Source organism: Notamacropus eugenii, chromosome 2 (assembly GCF_028372415.1).
Source record: "Notamacropus eugenii isolate mMacEug1 chromosome 2, mMacEug1.pri_v2, whole genome shotgun sequence".
NCBI classification, from domain to species: domain Eukaryota; kingdom Metazoa; phylum Chordata; class Mammalia; order Diprotodontia; family Macropodidae; genus Notamacropus; species Notamacropus eugenii.
Genome location: NC_092873.1, coordinates 40681579 through 40702675, shown reverse-complemented (window position 1 = coordinate 40702675; position 21097 = coordinate 40681579). Strand labels below are relative to the sequence as shown.

The 21097-nt window shown below is 39.5% G+C and overlaps 2 protein-coding genes across 8 annotated transcripts in view; one reads left to right on the top strand and one right to left on the bottom strand.

The window, feature by feature from the left end:
• The window catches only part of CLUH (clustered mitochondria homolog), a 32204-nt gene extending 28936 nt beyond the window's left edge, over positions 1-3268 (top strand). For 4 of the 5 annotated variants that reach the window (XM_072639980.1, XM_072639979.1, XM_072639977.1 and 1 more), the window contains exon 26: positions 1597-3268. In XM_072639980.1, coding sequence (XP_072496081.1) covers positions 1597-1783 — 187 coding nt within the window. In that variant the 3' untranslated portion in view covers positions 1784-3268. Of the gene's footprint in view, positions 1-1507 lie in introns of all 5 variants that reach the window. The other variant, XM_072639978.1, reaches the window with a different exon arrangement.
• Positions 3269-9131: 5863 nt separating this feature from the next.
• Positions 9132-21097, bottom strand: part of PAFAH1B1 (platelet activating factor acetylhydrolase 1b regulatory subunit 1) — an 83797-nt gene continuing 71831 nt past the window's right edge. For all 3 annotated transcript variants that reach the window (XM_072639986.1, XM_072639984.1, XM_072639985.1), the window contains exons 5-11: positions 20087-20293; positions 16868-17036; positions 14594-14696; positions 13541-13769; positions 11896-11997; positions 10248-10404; positions 9132-9355 (exon numbers count right to left, since the gene is read on the bottom strand). In XM_072639986.1, the coding sequence (XP_072496087.1) occupies positions 9282-9355; positions 10248-10404; positions 11896-11997; positions 13541-13769; positions 14594-14696; positions 16868-17036; positions 20087-20293 (1041 nt within the window). In that variant the 3' untranslated portion in view covers positions 9132-9281. The remainder of the gene's footprint in view (positions 9356-10247; positions 10405-11895; positions 11998-13540; positions 13770-14593; positions 14697-16867; positions 17037-20086; positions 20294-21097) is intronic.

Sequence of the window (21097 nt, the reverse complement as noted above, 5' to 3'; positions counted from 1 at the left end):
TGAAAGGTGTGGAGAGCTCCTTGAGAGCAGGCTAGAGGGTGGCCTCCAAGATCCCTTCCATTTTGGATTCTTTGGTGCCCATTTGTTGTGGACCAGGGAACCAGATGAACAAACTTTGTCACCCACTTTCAGAGTTGGAAGGAACCTTCCAGGCTAGCTTCTTCCAGAAGCCAGAGTCCTTTCTGTAGCAAGAATCACTTTGCTAGTGGACTTCTACTTAGAGATGTACATCAGGGGCGAAATCACTGCCTCCTAAGGCAGCCTATTCCTACCTTGATTGGTTTCTAAAAAAATTATATATTTTTCAGTTAAGAAAAATTTCTGCCCCCCCCCCCCCCCCCCATTCCTTTCAGTGAAAGAGAGTGAAAATGTAACGAAACTTATTTTGCAAATGTCTAGTCAAGCAGAACGCAATTTCAACACTGGCCTCATCTAAAAGCAAATACTTCTTCCTCTCTGTGAGGAGGTGGGCAGCATGTTTTGTCAGGAGCCCCCTGGAATTGTAGTTGGTCATTCAGCTGATGAGAGCTCCTGATTCTTTCAGTTGGTTTGTCTTTGTCATGGTGTATAAGCTGTTCTCTTTGTTCTGCACACTTCACTGCATCAGTGCGTACCAGTCTTCTCAGGTTTCTTCGACACCCTCCCCCACCCTGCATTTCTTCCAGCACAGTACATTCACACAGAGGTCATAACCTGTCAGCCATTCCTAAATGGATGTCTTCCCTAATTGTTAATGTCCAGGGTCCTGGGAATGTTTAGAGGGAACCTTTCGGGGATCAGAGGGATTGACTTTACCTGAGCAGACCCTGGAGGCCAGGCAGAACCCAGGACCAGCTGCTGAGTGTGGTGCTCTCTCTTCCTTGTCTTCATAATGTCCCCTGAGCCTCTTGTGTAGTTGCTGTTGGGTGTACTAGTGTGTGTCTCTTACGAGCTGGAGCTGCAGTCCGCCCCCCCCCCCCCTCCTTTTATTTCCTCCATCTTGAAAATCTCCCCTCTTACTTAATTAAGCTGCCTTTCCCTTAGAGAGTTTAGTCTGGCCATGGGCTTTTCCCCTTTAAATCCACAGATGAAATCCGTCCTAAAGTTTGACTGTTTTCAGAACTGTGTTTTATCTTCCCTGGCATGTCTTTGCCTTGTTTTCCCTTTTTTCACTAAGCCTTAACATGACAAAGTTCTGGCCCTTTTGTTTATCAGAAGTAAATTTTATTACAATTTTATGTAAAGTAAGGGAAAATCGGACTTGAATGTTTTTGACATAAGATGCCCAAGTTTTGGGGAATGCACATTGTGGCATATTTCCACTTGTGAAGTGAGTGTCCCTCTAAGCCCCCCTCAAGCTGTTAGCTTGGTTTGATGTAAGACAGTTAAATACCAAGAGGGTAATGAAATTGAAAGGAGGACCTAGGTCTGAGTCTCAGCTCTTCTGGGCAGCTGTGACCTTGGCCAAGTTCTTTTCCCTTTCCTGGGCTTCTATCAGATCTTTAAATCCTGTGTCTTTGTGAAGCAGAGCATGCCATAGCAAGCGTGAGGGAGGTGACAGGATTGGGGTTCCCTCTCTCTGACCAAGTGTGTACCCCTGCCACACCTCCTCCCCAGCCAAAAAGATCTGGAGAACCTGAAAGCTGAGGTGGTGCGGCGGCACCAACTTCAAGAAACCAGCAAGGCCACCACGCGGGAGTCAGATGCCGCCACTGCCACTGCTGCTGCTGCTGCCAAGCCTCGAGGGGAGGCAGAGTCTAGCCTCTTGCCAGGGGACGAAACCCCCACCCTGAGCTCAGTATGATGTTTTTAGGGGCAGAGAGGGAGAAACTGGACACTCGCCCCCACAATGATTTGCAAAGGGCAGGGATATGCCATGCCCTGCTGACTGGGGAAGGGGTCACATCCCCTTACTCCTGAGCACCTTGGCCCCCAACCAAAATGTTCTTGCACTGGTACAATGAATCCACAATGCCAAGTCCTTCTTGGAGACCTGTAATTGGAGGAGCGTGTGAGCATGTAGCCACTTGCCAGGGACAGCGGGTGCCAGGGCAGCCTCTGTCCCCTCCTTGTCCCCATGTGTTACTGATCAGTCCATTTCTCATGTGTACATAGCCCAGCTTATTTCCCCAAATGGACTCTGTGGAGATGACATTGTTTCTCAGGTCGTTTGTGTGCTTGACGTAAGGACGCTGCTGCTACTTCTGTTGCCGCTGCCGCTGCCGCCTCCTAAGGGTCTGCCTGCTCTCAGCCTGGGTACCCAGGTTCCAAGCCAAAATGAGGGGCCTTCCCTTCTCTGCTGTCCCCACATGCCACCCTAGAGGGGGACGGAGCCCTCCTAGGGCACCTTGGGTCTGGGAGGGCTGGGGCTGATGTTAGCTTTTCTGCTTTAGGAAAGAGCCATCGCTGCCTCTGCAGCATTGAGTCATGGTGACCATTGCCACAGAGGTCCTAGTTCCTGCTTAGTGGGCCAAGTTGGGGGGAGGGGGGTGTTATCTCTGTGATGTCTCCGCGCTGGGTCCCTTTGCCCAGTGCCGCCCATCCATCCGTCCATAGTGCCTCCTATGGTGCTGAGGACTGTCTCTGCGCCTGGCTCAAATACGCACAGTCCCATTCCTGCCCAACCCCTTCCCAAGCTTCTGAGCTGAGCTTTCTCCAACTCCAGGTCCTTGTCTGGGACAAGGAGTAGGGGGAACACAGGAAGGGAGGCTTTCAACGTGAATGTATTTTTTTTCCTCCCCCTGCCCTTTGTCCTAAGCTATTTGATGAATAGGAGGAGGAAGGTGGGATTTACTGAGTGAGGGGAGAACCCCAGGAGGGAACTAGTGTGGAATCATGAATGAAGTCACCCCCTACCCCAAAAGGAACATTTTTAATTGTGTTATGTCGCTCATCTTGGGGGTTCTTTCTGTCTCTTGCTGATCATGGTCACTCCTGAAGATGTTTATGCTGGGACAGAGGAGCCTGGGGGATGGAGCCTGCTGGAGAGGTTGCCACCCTCTTTCCCTAGTGGGCTATTTGTCAGCCTATTAGAGTGTGGATGTTAAAAGGGTGAGTGGTCTAGGATGTGAAATGCCACCTTCTCCCCCTCACTTGAAGCCCTCGGGCCAAGGGTCTTAAGAGGTCCAGTCCATCCAACTGCCTTGTTTCAAAAAGTGTAGCGAGCGAGTGTGAGCGAGAAAGTGAGTGTGAGCGCGTCCCCACAAGCTGATCAAGAACTTGGTTTTCTTGTTTTTAAACCATCACATCTTCGTTTCACATTGGAATAAAGTAAATTTTTGAAACCTGATGCCCCTGCCTCAGCACTGTACTTTGTCCATTTGGGGAGGGATGGCTGGAGGCTGTGTACAAAGCCCCTGGGCTCTCTCTGCACCTTTGGACTGGGAGCTGTGGGTGGGGAGTTGGGAGACCCGATTGTTGACCTTGAACAAATCACCTCACCTGTCTCAGCCTTCCTCAGCATCCTGTGGCTGGACCTAGAATAAGGGAGGTGAGACCTTTGTCACTTAGAGATCTGTCACTTAACTATGCTGGAGTATGCCCTCCATACTTGGGGCACACTTAAGACTACAAAATAGCACCAGGAAACTGAAGGGCATGAGTAACTGGTGAGGTCTATGGTGACCCCAAGAAAACAAGCTTTTTACAAGTGTAGAAGCTTCTGAATAGTAAAGAATCTGGGGGTATGGAAGAACTAGTGTGTTCCAGTGAGAGAAGGGAACAGAAGCTGGGTGACAGATTGACAAACCAAGCTCCTCTCCACCTGTCCTTTGGGGCAGCTTCTGTCAGTTGCTTTGTTAAAAGATGCTGGAAGAGATACAGGTCTTAGAAACCTAACACTCCTATGTCCCATATGTCATTTAATTAACTTGTGAATTGTGTCACTTTTTTAAAGCACCCTCCATTACTTTATGATAGAAGACATTTGCAAGTTTTGGGTTTGGTTTTTTCATAGTTGCAGTGATTTAAAACCTGTTTTCATCTTGTACCCCTTTCAAAAAAGCTTTTAGAAAGAAACTACCTTTTACAGTTTCTAAGTTTGAATTACATTGAAGCATTCCATCCCATCATGAATCTGCCACTTCAAAAGGGCATTTTCCCAACACGTTTTTTTACCAACCCAATGTTTTACCAACATTTTCCTTACATTTCAAGAGTGGGGAAAACTCCACTATCTCGTGCTTGATGCTAAAAGCAAATGCTAGATTTTAATCCTGACCTTGGTCCAGTCTTTTTAAATTAGGCCTTCCAGTTTACAAAATTTCCCTGACAACTCTACTAGGCTGACTGAATGAAACTGGGAGTCCAAGTCTAGGCACCTTGTCTCCCAAAGTCTCCCAAGGTCACTGCACCATGCACGCTCTTCATTCACTTTCCCCTCCCTGATGGGGTGTGGAATACCTGAATGAAAGAGTTTGAATAAGCCGCGTCACCAGTTAGCACCATTGCGCACAAGGTACTTAGATACTGTCTAGGGACAGAACTACAACACATTTCAGCCAGAGGGTGGCAGCAAAGAGTCAGGAAGGGCAGTGCTCTCAATGGAGATAGTGCAATTTAAGTGGTTTCCCCTGATCTAGTGGATTGAGCATTTCTGGGTGAGAATAATTAATATAATTCAATCCCAATAAGCATTTCCAGCAAACCAGGGAGATGAAAAGTGGGGAGAAGATGCCAGGATGTTTATCAGGTTCTTCCTACAGAACAGTCAAAAGGCTAGCTAAAAATACCAGGAAATTCAATTTCTTGATTCCACAGCAAAGCCTTGAGCTTTTTTGGAAAGCAAAAAAACAAAACGTAAAAAAACCAAAAAACCTTTCTACCTGCGGGTAAAGGAATGAAGAAGAAAAAGCAGTAATGAAATACAACGGGCATGTCCCCACCCAAACGTTTGCCCCCAGCAGGCACTGTGCTGACTGCAATGGTGCTTTTGCTGCTCTTGTCACTAAATTCAATGGAGACAGGACGGATATAAACATCTCCCATCTCAAACATCATTCGGCACCACAGCAAGGAGACAGAAAAGCTGACTCAGATGGAGGGGCAAAAGAATAGAAGGCCTAGAGATGCTGCATTCCACAGTGTCCAAACATAGAAGGCTGAGAGTTCAAGGAAGCTACTGTGTATTTTTAACCTGGTTGAATACCCAGAAAAACATGGTGACTGAAGGGGTGTGTCACTCAGGCCTGCTGGGCTGTTTATTTAGCTGCCCTGTCTTCCTGGCTGCAAAAAGCATCACTAGGACTTAATAGGAGCCTTGAACCAAGGGCTCACCAGTGTGACTGGAGCACAAGACCAATTCCTAGAAAGTCTTGAAGCTCCTACTTACACTTCCAAGAGGGTAAAAACTCTGAAGATGATCAATACATCTATAGTATCCTGATCAAAGATCCGTTTCATGAATTACTGTGGGAAATTCCAAGAATGAGAATTTTTTTAACCTTTTAATTCTGTGTACAAGGAGACAAAAAAACCACACACCTGGTTTTATACGCATTTAATAGTTTACCAATTGGTACAATAAGATTTTTAATATGCAGAAAACATGAATAAATTTTGTTTTACACAGTCTGAGCGCAACAAATCTTACTGTAAAACACAGAGCAATATTATATACATTCCTTTACTGATTTTTTAAAAATGGTGTCAATATCTTCAGTCTGGGGAACTGTTTTCTCCAATTATATAACCTCGCCATCGTTCTTATGAAATCAATGCTTGCCTTCATGTCAGTGTCAGGATCAACTTCTATTAACTTGAAGATTTTTTTCTAACATCTTCAGAATGCGCTTGGGTGTCTGAAGGATAGGCAGGACAAGAAAGCAGCTACTTACATGATACAGTGGAAAGATAAAAAGGCCAGTTCAATCCAGTTGTGACTTGTAAATCCATTTACCCCCCCCCTCCACACCCCCCCAAAAAAGGTTTTCTCCCCAATCTTGTACATTGGCTTCTCTACCAGGAGATTCTTCTTTGTGTCAGCTAATTTAATTCGCACATTGAACTTATATACAGCTGGACAGAAAATACGTAGCCATTTTAAGTGCCTTTTTCCTTCATTCAATTCAGCAATTAAATTTTTTTTTAACTTAAGGATTATCAAGCCACCACTGTCAACAGAACAAAATTTCCTTTATTTTTTAAATAGTTTTTAAGAAACTAATTTTTTAAAAACTATTTAAAGAGTGATATTACCAGGCAGTTCACATAAAATCAGAAAGAGGCAGACAGGAGAAGCAGGGTACTGACAATAAAGGAGATGGGGCTTGGTGCATCTACAGCCAAAGCTCTCAAAAACACTAGCGTGCTCCACAGCCCAGCACAACTCACTAGCGACTAGTTATTTTTAGATGAGTGCCCTGGGCACACCATTGGTCACACCACACACATACACAACAGCAGGACGGTCTTTGTCTCCTAAAGTGCAAGATGCTAAAAAAAAAAGCCGTCATTTTCCAGACTGTGTCTAAAGCACGCGCTCTCTCTCTTTTGCACTCTCCACAGAGTGCCTGTGAGACTTCTCCAGCACTTCACATCATTGTGGCACAGGAATGTCTGTTCTCTTAACAAGGAGAAAGAAACTATCTGAGAATGCAATTCTATTGGGTTTTTAAAAAAAATTTCTTAAATTGACAGCCAATCTGAGTAAGAAAATGGACAAAGCAGCAGTGAACCTCTAAACCTTCCAGATATTCCTCTACTTACAATCCAAACCAGTAACCTCATCATTGTACTTATCGCAGGCAAGGCACAGGATTAGACAGCTAACAGAGAAAACACAGGAAACACAGCGAGAATGTGAACAGCACAGTCTCTAATGCGACATGGCAGGAAACCTTGGTACATCTGACTCTGGGATTGTGGATGGCATCTTTTTCCCCCTCTGCCTTATGATTTAAACAGGGCTTAGGACATTTTGATCCAGTTTGGGAGCATCCCTGAGATTCAATATCGTCGGCTTTCACATGGAAGAAGCTGGGCAGGGACGAGCATAGTCGTGAACTACTTAACTAGCTAAGGCGTTCCATGTTCCCAAATACATAATTTGCTGTTTCTTCCTTTGTCTGTGAAAGTCACACTATGTTATAGGGAGAGAACCCACTGGACACAGCTAATTTATTTATTTCCTCAGAAATAGGTACCTTTTTAGTCATTCAAGTCTGTGAATGGCATACATATTGTGGCTTACCCTTAAGTAATTCTCATCGCTACATTCTAAAGAAGAATTAAAATACAGAACTACGTTTGTTTACATTTGAAGATGTACAGACAGAGGTCAAGATGCATTTCCATGTTATTTCTCATTCTCAAAATAGGAGAGAAAAATAGCAGCAAATCAAAACAAGTGTCTTTTCCCCAAAGCTTTTGTAGAAAATTCCAGTCAGAACAGTTGAGGGGGGAAAGCCATACCACCTACATTTCAGCAGGAATAGTATGAGTCAATATTGTCCTGAAAGTCATTCTCCATGATATTTAAGGAATTAACTTGAGTTTTCATTTTTGTCCTGAAAACACACATTAGTTTTCAACAATTTCCCTCCCAGAGACTTCTCTCAGGGGAAAAGAAAAGAAGCAAGACTCCAGTCTGCTTCTAGTCAATATATGGACCATTCTCTGTGACTACTGGAAATTAACTCATCCTTTATCATTTTCAGTAACCTGCAGCCCAATGTTTTCCATTAAATATTTTCTTTGGGGCAGTCTTAAAAGCCACATATTACACAATGAATGAAATGCAGACAGAATAAATTTACCTCTATTAAAATGTCAGACTGTTAGTTCATTATACTGTAAGTTTCCAAGTGGACTAAGAGACCTCATTGGTTAGCTAAGCCAGGGGGTTACTACCTACAATAGAATTTGTAAACAAAAACAGATTAAAATTCTCAAATATATCGGTCAAAAAAAGTAACTTCTCTGGGATATGCAATTAAAACATTTTCTACACTGAGATGGCCACATAAGGAATAATCAACTTCTCTATCCAGCCGGATGGGATTTTTCTTTTGCTGGAAAAACATTTTCTAGAGCCAGATTCTACTGAAGAAGCTTCTGGATCAAAACTGTTCCTTCCAAAATACGGTGCTCCAGGACCAAGATTATTCTACCTATGTGCTTGAGGATTTCAAACAACCAAGATGCAATACATGGAGGGCACAAGTATGTAGAGAGTGACAGATGAACATGTGTAGACAAGCATGTCTATCTGCTCTAGATATAGATACATCTCTGCCAGAGGAGAAGACAGTGTTTGAATGCAAGCTCTGTTAAACCCTGTTTTATTTTTAAGACCCTAAATGAAACAGTGTCAAGTAGATGTTAAGGTAACAGAGATGATCCCCCATAGTCTTCCCACTTCCTGCAGAATGGGAACTAACCTTTCCAATAGCTCTCTGTCCTTCTGTAGTGTGCACTGCACATCCCTAAGAAAACATCTGTACTATGACATATTCTCAATGGGAAGATTAAATTCTACTTGGAAATCACATCACTAATGTATTCTAACAGGACGTAGGGGACAACTGGAAAGACGTCTAGTGTGGAAAAGAGAAGCTTAAAGTGTTACAGTGTTGTTTTTAAAACCTGTTTACAAAAATTCAAATAAAATAAATGGTTGATCATATTAGCTGCTGAGATTTTTCTTCATATTTGAGGTTTACAGTCATTTTTGTATACAAATATACCACTAGCCTTTGCTTGATCGGCTACCAAAACAAATGTACCCTATTGTTTTGGCAAAAGTGTCATGACAAAAATTCTAAGGTTTCATTCCCATTAATTACATAGAAGGTTCAGAAGATTTTGAATTGCAGCCTTATTATCTAGCATCCTTAGAGAAGATTTATTAAGCACACTTAAGTGATGTTACATAGATACACATTTCTGAAAGAGCCCTAACAACAACCATTTTTTTCCCCAAATGAGGTCACCAACCCAGGCACCAAAAGACAGCAGAAAGAAAAACAGGAATTAATAACCCGACATAGAATGACACCATTAACTCTTCAGTTTAGTGCCCTAAGTTCAATTTACCCAATTTCTGCCTTCTTAGGCCTGGTGTGACCAATGCCAGCCCAGGTTTTTAACCCTATGGTACTTCTAGACAACGTATGTAAATTTACAGTATACAATTTGGATTCACCATGCATGAATACTTTGTGTGTAACATTTAATAAGCTCAATCTACATCCAGAATAATTTACATGAAAGGACAATATTTATTTAAACAGAGCTCAATGGGGGTAACCATGGTATCTGAGTGCATCCAGGAAAGGGAGGGGGAGTCATCAAATGTGAATCAATCAACGGCACTCCCACACTTTTACTGTTTGATCTACACTTCCAGTAACCACGTATGGTGCCGTCTTGTGGAAATCTGCAAAAAAACAAAAGAAAACAAAAAAGGCAAAAAAAAGAGAAAAGAAAGAAAAGGCTCATTTGAAACTCCATTTGAGTTCAATACAATTCCAATGAGCTACAAAACAGACAGGTCAATTACCAGGCTAAGGAGGGCCCAAAACTTCACAGGGAATAAGCAAAAGACAAGGGGACAGACAATAACAGCTCAAGAACAATCATTCCTTCTCAGAAAATGGTGCCAGACATGCTAGCTCATCTTGCTCTGGGAATCAACTACCTCAACTCATACCTTAATAAGAAAAAAACCTCAGCAGCTATTTTAAAAAATGATTTAATTTCTCTCCCCAGAGTATACCACCATTATAAATTATATGGTAAATGTTATCAGTTGGAATTTCCTCCTATAATTGGAGGAGAGACTTTAGAAATGTTTTCCTTAGTCGGAACACTTGACATCACCCCCCCACACACACATGTACAACTATAAAGAAAAAAAAAACCTTTTCTCCAAATGAAAGTTAAAGAAAACTCGAGAATCTTGTCAGCTGCCCAAAACAGGGAAAACAAGGGTGCTAAATAAGAGCTTGCACTTCCATCTTCAACTAATGCCAAATGAATCCAGCCAGGAACTAGATCCTATGCTAATTAAAGACCAACTCCAGAACTTGGGCATTATCATTTTAGTTATGGTTATGAAGCTAAGTAGACATTCTATCAGTGAGAGATATGTTAAGCTAAGGAGAAACAGTAGTCAAAGAAAAAAATCTACAAAATTCCACCTGCTGGTTTTCTTCACCAACCCTAAAAGTACCTCAGGGTGAAAGACTCAGGTGTTTACATAAAACTTCAGCTTTGTAGGGCACTCCCAAAAATAGCAGCTCCAAAAGTCAAGGGGTCCTAGTACATACCCAAGGAGGTAACAAAGTGTTCATGCGCGTTGAGGGTCTTCATGCATCGTTTGTTCTTATAGTCCCACACACGTAGGGTCTTGTCATCAGCACAACTCAAAATAAACTTTCCCCCAGAATGGAAGAGAACTCCACGTACCCAATTATCATGGCCCACCTTAAAAAACAGAAAAGCAATCTAAGTACTCGGGCATCTAGAAAAATGAGAAGTAACTTAAATAGATCACTGGCTAATAGATTTCAGGCTGGAAGGGACTTTGCAGTTATCTAGTCCAACTCAATTACTTTTACAGATGAAGAAACAGAGGCCCAAAAAAGACAACAGACTTGTGCAAAGTCACAAGGGTAGCAAGGTTCAGTTGTGAACCCAGATGCTCTGATTCTAAACGTAGGAGTCTTCCCATTATCCCATACAGCTTCCATAGCTACAATGTGCCTCACTTGGGAACAAAGTACCTGCTTTAACAGCTGTGACCTACTTCCTATCTATCAGAGGAAGGAAGGAAAGTATAGCAAAGTGAGTTTATTCTATTTCTCTCAGGCAGACCTTCAGAACCAGCATCAACCACTGAGTCATGTAGACGTTCATTCATACATTCATCAAATCTGTGAAGGGGACTTGGGTCATCTAATCCAACTCCTACATGTAACATGAAGCAAGGATCCCCTCTCTATAATGTCACTGACAGATAAGACTCTCTGTGTACTGAAGCAAAAGGATGGAGAGCATAACGTTTCCTGCTCTGAAATTTGTAGGCTCTAATATTATATTTGTTCTAAGCAGCAGAAAAATCCCCTTAACACACAAATTACAGCTGATCTAGCACGAGTGAAGTAGTGATAGGCTCAAGAGCAACTTTCGGATTATCTGACAACACTTTCACATGAATATTCACAAGACATATGCTGATATGTGATCTTATTAAAATGACTACCCCCTCCCCACACATACCAAAGTTATAGAAACTGTTACCCAGTATTCTAGATTTGCTCAAAAATTAATTTAGTATTTATTCCTATGGCCACATAGAGAACTTAGTAAGAGGGCCATCCACATCTCCTTTTCATAAGGAAACACAGATATTTCTGTATTAAAATGAAAATTCCCAGGACATCCAAATGGGATTATTAACTTCAGAATGTTAAAATAAATCTTAGGTAGCTGGTGTCACATGTGTAAGTAGCTGAATGTGACAAAGTAAAGGCTCATAACAAAATGAAACACTCTCTACATGAATAGAAAAATCAGCAGACTACAACAGCAAACTCAGTTTCAATAATAAGCTTCTCAAAGTCTTTTTCTCCTCCGCAAGGAGAGCTACACAAATAGTGATCTAGTGACCTGGAATCCCTGAACTGGCATCACTTATAACAATCATTCTTGTTCCCCTTTGAATGAGATATTTTGGCATATCCTCTTTATACAGCATGGCCATTTATACAGTCTGGATTCTCAACAGAGTAACAGTCAAATGTAAAGGAAAAACATAACGCTTCAGTTATTACTAAACTTCTTGGGGGGAGAGGTAGGGGGAAGGAAGGAGGTTGAAGAGAGCTGCCTCTGATTTAAAAGACTGCAAGCAGCTCAAGCCCCCAAAACCAGTAAGTGGGAAAGCTTAAGAAAATGAATAAAGACAAAAGAACTTACAAGGGTCATAAGGCACATGCCAGTGATAACGTCCCACATCTTAATGGTCTTGTCTCTGGATCCAGACAGCAAGATAGGTCCAGGTTTGCTACTTTTTTTAGTCTACGGGGACAATATTTCAAAATTACATTTCCCATGCAAGAAAAACAGACTTTTTAAAGAATTTCCATTTAGCAATGACATATATTCTAGTTCAGTGAAGCAGAATTTTGGTTTTAACCATATAATATATACAATATATATATATATATATAATATATATAATGATAATAATTATGAAAACAATATATATAATGATTATAATTACGAAATTAACTATAGGCTAGCCAAGGGTCCCTCATTCTCTACTTGGGCAAGCAATTAATTGTGTGAGCCTTTGGGCAAGTCTGTCTTGCTCCTAATTCCATTACATCTTGCTACCTTTAACCTAGAATTCCAATCTGTCAGCAATCCTTCTAGAACCTAATCCTTTATCCCAATTATATCCCTTCCAGCTGAGTCTCCATTTACAAAGTAGGTAAGTGGTGTTCACATTTAAGTCTTCATCTGAAGCTTCACTAAAATATTTGTTCTTTGAATTCCTATGTGGTAATAGTAAACATAAAGGCTATATATTCATTAGGAAGACTCTTGAATCTAGCCTTTATATAAAGAATGTTTTTGGTATTCAACCAACAAGCAAAGGTAAAACTAATTACCCTTAGTAACTACTAATTTGACTACCTCAAGAAAGAAAGAAGTAAATAGAATTTTCCAGGGAAATTAGTTAGTCAATAGAGATTACTTAACATTTTGATTTTTGTGGAAACAAATGAGTATTTTTTTTGCTGGGAACACATTAAAGGTGAATTTATAAGTGAATCTGTTGCCAACTAACAGTCAAGATTTTAGTGAGGAAATGTAATAATTTAAAAGCAAATGATGTTTAAAATACTGAAATAATGCTTCGATGTTACAGAAACCCACTATTTCTAATCAATAATATGGACTGGTTACCTATGATTTCAGTGGTTTAAGGAATTCTCAGGTGAGGAAACCCCCACTGCACCAAGGCAAGTTGGTACCTTCTCTCCATGTTCTATTACTTAAAGATTAAGTGACTTGCCAGGGTCACACAGTCAGCCAGCGTCAAAGGCAGGACTTGAACCCAAGTCTTCTTGACTCAGAGGCCAAGCCTCTAGCCACTTCACTATGCTACTCCCTTGCTCTTCTAATCAATACACTCACAAAACAAATAAGCAGGAATAAAATGTCTTCTTAAAATATATGAAAACCTGGACTTATCTCGAAAAGTCCAAAAATAGCTCTAGAAATTTACAAATATAAGTTCCTCACCTTTGAAGCTATGTAATGAGTTTCACTTTTAAACAGCATCCTTAATGAAGGCTCAGTAGGTACAAACATCTCACTCTATATGTCATGCTGACCACAACATTCAGGATTCAGTTTCCATCCACAGGCTCCATTGTCTGGGTTACAGGGTTACATGAAGCTAGGGATGTGCCAACAGCATGGATACTCACTAGTTTACACCAGCATCCACATACTTAAGATTTGGGAATGTCGCCTTTTAACAGACAATTCTCCTTGAACAGGTTGGGGGTAACCAGAGTCTAATAATAGGGTAACCCAAACAACATGGTACCTCAGATCCTGTAGCTTCAGAGATAGAGGAATAAGAGCTTTCTGGGGCCCAGGAAATGCACTCGACCACATGCTCATGTTCTCGGAGCTCAGCTTTGCATTCCTTTGTGGCTACTACCCATACACGCACTGTCTGGTCATTAGAACAGCTGGCAATTAAGGTGCCATCCTGATTTGGCCGCACCATGCGTACCCATTCTCTGTGTCCGGTGAAAGTCTTCACACAGTAGCTACAAAAAAAAAAAAAATCCAAGTCATATTATAATGAACATAGCACAATTTTAAGTGATACAAAATCACTGAGGCTACTGCTTATGGTAGAGCTATAAGTCAGGAAGATCACATACAAATGAGGGGAGAGGAAAGGCTAGAAGCTAATTTGTTCACAAAGAAAGGAAACTAAAATGACCAGACACTTGTGGGGAAGAATGTGGAAGACAAAAATATATCAAAATATTATCAGGCAAAATATATCTACAAGAGATACCTAAAACATATATGAGGGGGAAGAGATCAAGGAAAGAAGCTCTGTAAAGCCAGGATAACAAGCCACATCAAACAAATCCTAACTTGGCTGGGAAAGGAGAAGGTAAGAATACTACGTCAAGAATAAAAATATGGGCTAATGTCTTATTACAAGCATAGTTATTCTAAACAAAAGATGAAGAAATTCAGTCTGACAAAGGAATGGCAGAGTTTTGTGAACATGGATCTCCTCAACCAAACCTTAAAGAACATAAGCTAAGACACACTGCTTGAGTTATCCAAGTCTCTCTTTCAAGACTGCCCTTCATCTCTGGAAACTTCCCCTTGTCCCCCCACTCCCTCCCAGCACACATACCTTAAAAACTTTTTAAAAAGGTTAATAACACTTTAAAAGATTAATAACTGTTACTTAAAGTACACAATCTTATCAGGCATGGTAACTCCATTGGGTTAAGGTCAATAAGCATTTATTAAGTGCTTACTGTGTGCCAGGTATTGTGCTGCCACACACGGAATAAGCTTATCATTTTCTTATCACTGACTGGTTTTATCAAGTAGATTCACTCACCCAGTTTGCACTTCCCACATTTTTATAGTTTTGTCCCTGGAGGCAGATACTATATGATCTCCATTAGGCATGATGGCTACTGAAGAGACATTGTGGTCATGTCCTGAAACACACAAATGGGAACCTTTAGTAATGTCCCACCAGTGGTACATAAAAGTCCACATTAATCCATTAGGACACTAACTCCAGAGAATTAAAATAACATAATTAGAGATACATACATCAAGTTAAATAAACCTGGAATGACAAATCTATTCACACAAAAAAATGATGATGCCTCTAAATAGCAAGCTTTCCTAACACATTTAAAATGGACTTTTAGGAACATGTCTTATCATCAAGAAACATTTAATGAGTATCTATAAATCTTTACTTCTGAATGGTCACAAGTAAACATTAGAAATAAGAAAATCAATTAAAGATTTAAATTTACTCAGATGGGCAAGGAAAGGGGTAGTTCTTTTCTGTGTGGTTCTACAAATATATGTAAAGAAAGACTTTGATATATTTTACTTTAATGGTGATGAGAAATCGTATTCACTTCTATATAGCTTTCAATGGACCACATTCCTGAACCAGTTATCCTATTCCTAGTTGTGGGGCAAGCCCTGGATATCCTCCAGAAATAGAAAATATTCATTTCTTTCAAGGAACACCCAAGAGATGAAGAATAGCTTTTCCCTGCAAGTTAGAAGGTAAAATGGTCAACTTTTCACATACTCCATACTCTAACCAAACCTGATATGAAAATTCCAACGTATCACACTCCACAAAAAGATTTACCATAGAATTATCTTCAATAGGAAGCTTTCGCATAGTATTGTAAGTAACTTTATTTACAAAATTTGATGGCACAGACCTGAAGATATTCTAGTCAAGTCCCAGAGTATATTTAGGACTGTACAGAGATGGAAAATCCAGTGTTTACCTTTAACTCTATGCTTGCTCATTTGAGGCTTCAGTTTCTTTCTCCATTTTGTTGTTGTTTTTTAAAAAAAGAAATTTCATCACCACATTAGCATGTGGGTGTTTAGTTATTCTTTGAAATATTTTAGGTCAAAAATATTTTTTAAAAAATGGAAAAGGCGGAGAGGATGTGGGAAAGTTGGAACACTAATTCATTGTTGGTGGAGCTGCGAGCGCATCCAACCATTCTGGAGAGCAATTTGGAACTATGCCCAAAGGGCTACAAAAATGTGCATACCCTTTGACCCAGCAATATCGCTACTAGGACTATATCCCCAAGAGATCATAAAAATGGGAAAGGGTCCCACATGTACAAAAATATTTATAGCAGCACTCTATGTAGTTGCCAAAAACTGGAAGTCAAGGGGATGTCCATCAATTGGGGAATGGCTGAATAAATTATGGTATATGAATGTAATGGAGTACTATTGTGCCATAAGAAATGATGAACAAGAAGACTTCAGAGAGGCCTGGAAGGACTTATATGACCTGATGCTGAGTGAAAGGAGCAGAACCAGGAGAACTTTATGCACAGCAACAACCACAGTGTGTGAGAGTTTTTTCTGGTAGACTTAGATTTTTGTAATAACACAAGAACTTCTTACCAAAAAAAAAAAAAAAAATCCCAATGGAGGATCTCAAGGCAAAATGCCTGCCACACTCAGAGAGAGAAATATGGAAGTCACTCACATAATGTAGCAGATCATGTCTGTGTATGTGTATGTGTTTGTGTATCATGTTCTGATTTGTTATACGATTTCTTTCATTTATCTTAGTCTGACTACATAGCATGACTATAGTGAAAATATACTCAATAGGAAAGTATATGTAGAATCTATACAGAATTGTATGCAGTCGTGGGGAGGGAGGGGGGTAGTGGGGGGTAGGTGGGGGGGATAAAATCGCAATTGTATGGGAGTGATTGTTAAACATTAAAAAATAAAAAAATATATATTAAAAAAAAAATGGAAAAGGCTAATTCTGTAAAATTCTAGTTACAGGCATCTCTTAGTTTATCACACAGATGACCTGTTATATTCACCACCACTCCCACTCCAATCTCACTCCACCAACATGGATAATCAAAAGATGACTTTAGTCAGCTAATTGTAATTATAATTTGATGTCAAAACAACTAATTATAATTCAGCCATGGTCAAAGTACAAGCTACACACTCATGAGAAGGCCTGCATCTGTGCTCTGCATCTCTCTTATATGCTCTCCTCTCTGGGTCAAAACCTGAATGTCTGGAACCCTACCACGGCAATTTACACCTCGCTGGTGGATCTGTGTCCTCTATACCTTACCATGCATGGTTCTGATGCATTCAAAGCCCTGGAAATCCCATAGTTTAATGGTCATATCAGCAGAACAGGAAGCCAAAAGCTTGCCACTGTGGTCAAAGGAAATGTCCTGCACAGAGTCTGTGTGTCCCTTAAGGGTCCGTTCAAAATCTCCAGTTTCGTAATCCCACACCTGCCAATGAACAGAAGATTGGTTAACACCAGACGATCACTCCTCGCACTCTCTAGTCTTACATTTGCACTCAGCAGGCCAGTCACACACCTCACTGAATAATTAAGTAAACAAAAACAAAGGATGCCTGTTCTGGAAAATCATAGGATGAGAGAAAAGAAAATAAATGTTATAGCATCAAAAGTCTAAACTACCCTTTGATTTGTGATCTTACAATGACCAAGTATATGTATAAAAATATTTATAGATAATATTCCCTTTGTAAAGTACCAATTTTAGAGATCAGCAATTAACTGACCAAACACTACCAAAATGAAGAAACTGTTCCCACATTTCCTAAAGTAATTTCTCTAAAAGAACATGAAATAGATAGCCAAAATCTTACTACATCTAGCACACAATGATGTACTGAATCCTGATAGGTGGGCAAAGTCTTATATAAATTGAACTTTCAAGCACTGTACAGTATTATCCTCCCTTATATTTTCTTTAATATTGAGCAGCTCTAATATACAGTTCTTCCCCGGGATCAAGAACATCTGCATTAAACTGTATAAAAACCAGTCCTAGGAAACTGAAGAACTGAAATAAGAACTAAAATAAGTCTTTTTAAAAAATGCATCTGTAACCAAAATGTCTAATCGCTTCTGGCAAAGACATCGCTCCAGTTCAGATATTCACAAAACTCAGTCACTTCTGTGCAAAACATTCATCCTTTGCTAACTGCCAATTAATATTTAACAACCACTCAATTTTCACCTCTTTAATTAGATTAGGGCTTTATTATCACAAAATCACTAAGACAGCAAGGGGTTTTTTCATTCTTGAAAACAAAGGAAAAACATGATTCACATGGTCAGTTCTTTCTATATAGAATTGATTAACATAAGCTTATTTTTACTACCAAGAACAAACAAACATTTTAGAGAATGAAAAGAAACATGCTGTGATCCTATTAGATAATCAGCCTCTAGATTTCAGTGTGTGTTTTCCAAGTATTTAATATTATACTCCTTAAAAAATTATAAGGCATTAAGTTTTTTAAATGTTAATTTCTGGACAATATTCTTCAGGGGAAAAAACTATTCTGATTAATTTATACTTTTCAAAAAAAAAAATCCTAGTTTAAATGCTCAACAGGATTATTTTTCAAATAGCCCATCCTTTTCTATTTTGAGCACTAAATGATACAAACTTTTTTAAAATAGATATTCCTGTTTTTGAAGTAACCCCAAAACAACAAAGATTGTGGTTTTTTATTCTCCCTCTTCCACTAATATAATGAAAGGAGTACCTTCCCCACAGCAAACATCTCTTAAACATAGAATTCAACATTACAGCAACTAAACAAAGAACTTCAACAAGCACTATTTGCTCACATTTTCTACTTCCCCTCAAAAATGTTATGCATTTTTCCCAGGAGGCTGAGATAATACCATCATAGGATGTCCGAAGTTAAAGGGGCTTTGGGGGCTGCATAATTACACCTAGCACTCAAAGATATAGTAAGTCTTTGTAGGTGGTCAAAGTCTTATAAATTGCCACATCAGAATTTAACCTTCAAGCATTGTGTTTTATGAGCAATACTTGTTCATGTTAAGTAATAAGCTTATAAACTGATCTTTAAGGTTCCCTTCTAGATCTAATATTCTTTAGTTCTAGAATATATTTTTGATGATAGATACATTTATATGATATCATTAACCAGCCCCAAAAAAAGTTGAAACTGGAATCCAGAACAGGGTTGGAAAAAAATGAATAATTTTATTAATATGAATATATCATTCCAGCACATTTCCATTAAGTGATCTCCTGGTTTGGTTTGGTTTTTGCTAAAAGATAAAAATATTAATTATACTGAGTAAAGACCATGGGATACATAGAATCAATTTAATATTTTCAAAGGAATATTTTTAGGTAAAAATCAAAATCTGAAATGTAAGCATGCAAAATCCACAACAGTTCTTCTCTGAAAGGTGTGCATATAAAATTCCTTTAAATATATCAATAACACTTGCTATTTAAAGGAAGTTTGTCGTATACTAATCTCTTACTCTGTGCTTTATAAATTTTCATTGACTTGCTAACTACTTCAATAATAACCATACTGTATATTTCTAAACCACTCTAAATACTTCCCATAGCATTTAGATACCCATTATCTCATTTGGTCTCTCATTTTACAAATGAGAAAATTTAGGGCTTAGGAGGTTTGGAGCTAGTTTGGGCTTCCAAAATTCTAGAGGGCCCATGCAACAACTGAAGATGCAAGTCTCCTGACTTCTACCATTGCGTTCCTTTAATTAAACCATATTGTTGTTTTATTATTATTCTTCATCTCACAGATGAGGAAACTAAGGCACAGAGTAAATAAATTATTTAAACACAAATTAGTCTAATAGTATTTTCACTATACCCTCCTTCATTAGTGTCTTCCCCATATGACTTAGAAACTTTCAACACAGATGACTAAATGCCTATGAGGAAATAACAGAACTGTAAGTTAGGAGAGCTAGATTTAGGGATATGCTAGAGCTAGATCAAACCAGCTCTTGAGAGCTGATTGTTAAATTTATAGTGTGAGCATTTGTATATCAAAAAGTAGCAAATGCTACAAATCAGGGCTTGATTTTTTATTTTGCTGACTGTCTAGACTTATTAAACTCAAAGAGTTCATTGTTAAACATCTTAAACACACAACACTGGCTGGATTCTAGAACCACCTACCATGTGAACTGACTGTGTGAACCTCCCAGTGTCCCACCACCCTTCCAGGGCTGCCATGCAGCTGTGTTGAGAAGCTACAAACACTAGGATCCCAGACTTTAGCAAGGAGGAATCTGGTTCCCAACACAAGATTCTGCCACGAAAACACAATGAATGTCTGAAGAATAGGAACCTTTCTTGTTTCAGAGGTTGATTCACTTATCCACATAATTCCAAAAATTTAAAAGAGCCTCTTCTTTTCTTCTCCCAATTCCTAAATGTCTAAAATTCTACCCTAACTGGGCACTGGGCAGTTAAAAATAAAACCCAAAATTCCAATTTACCTTTATTGTAGCATCCTCAGAAGCAGAGACCATAACACTGAAAACTGGGTGGAAAATGACACGGGTGACTGGACTCCTATGTCCACTCAATGAGTACTTTTCTGGAGGTCGAGGAATCCATTCTTTTGGGTCTCGTTTCTGACCAAGAGGTCCACCTGACGTAAATTCTTCCTTTGCTTCATTTAGTTTTGATTCTAATTCCATAACCTTGAAATGGAACAGAAGAGTTACTTCCCAATTTGTTTAAACTCTAATGAATTTTTAACTGTTGTTCAATATCTGAAAAAACACTTAATGGGTACAGATACATGCAACTCAGCAAACATTTCAGAACTGTTATTAGTTGGTAGCTCTTGTGTGCTAAGTGCATTTTGCTTCTCAGTACTAACTATATAATATCCTTATAAAAATAAATACATAATACCCTTATAATATCAATGACCAGAATATTTGTAAAAATTCAGTAATTTACATATATAGCCTTTCCCCAGATTAAACCTAAAACTTCTTTCACTGTACTAGGAAAAAATCCTTTAAGTCTTATGAGTTAAATTTCCAACATGATGAAAGTATAACCCTAAATACACAGTAGATCCAAAGAGAAGTTCAGTTTTCTTTCTTCTCAACCACAACACCCTCTAGGACATGGTAGCCAAGCTGTGGAAGTCTCAGGGCCTCTCTAAGCAAGAACAATGCTGATCCTAGTTCCCCCAATAATCCCTCCATATGCTCTCTTTCTTTATCTATACCAGATTACTTTTATTGAATATCCTTGTTCCACAGCCCCCCACCCTCACCCCACCCCTTTCCAGCCTTCACCACTGCTGTGTTCTCACCCCTTCAATCAGGGTCAGTGTAGGTCACATTCAATCCATATTATGAACAAAGTACCACAAGAAGACAGAAGTCTGACAAATACATTTTGATTAAATGTTTCCAGAACGTCAAGTAAAAACTTGATTTATATACTCAAAAGGACAAATATCCATGATAGTATTTATAAACACATTA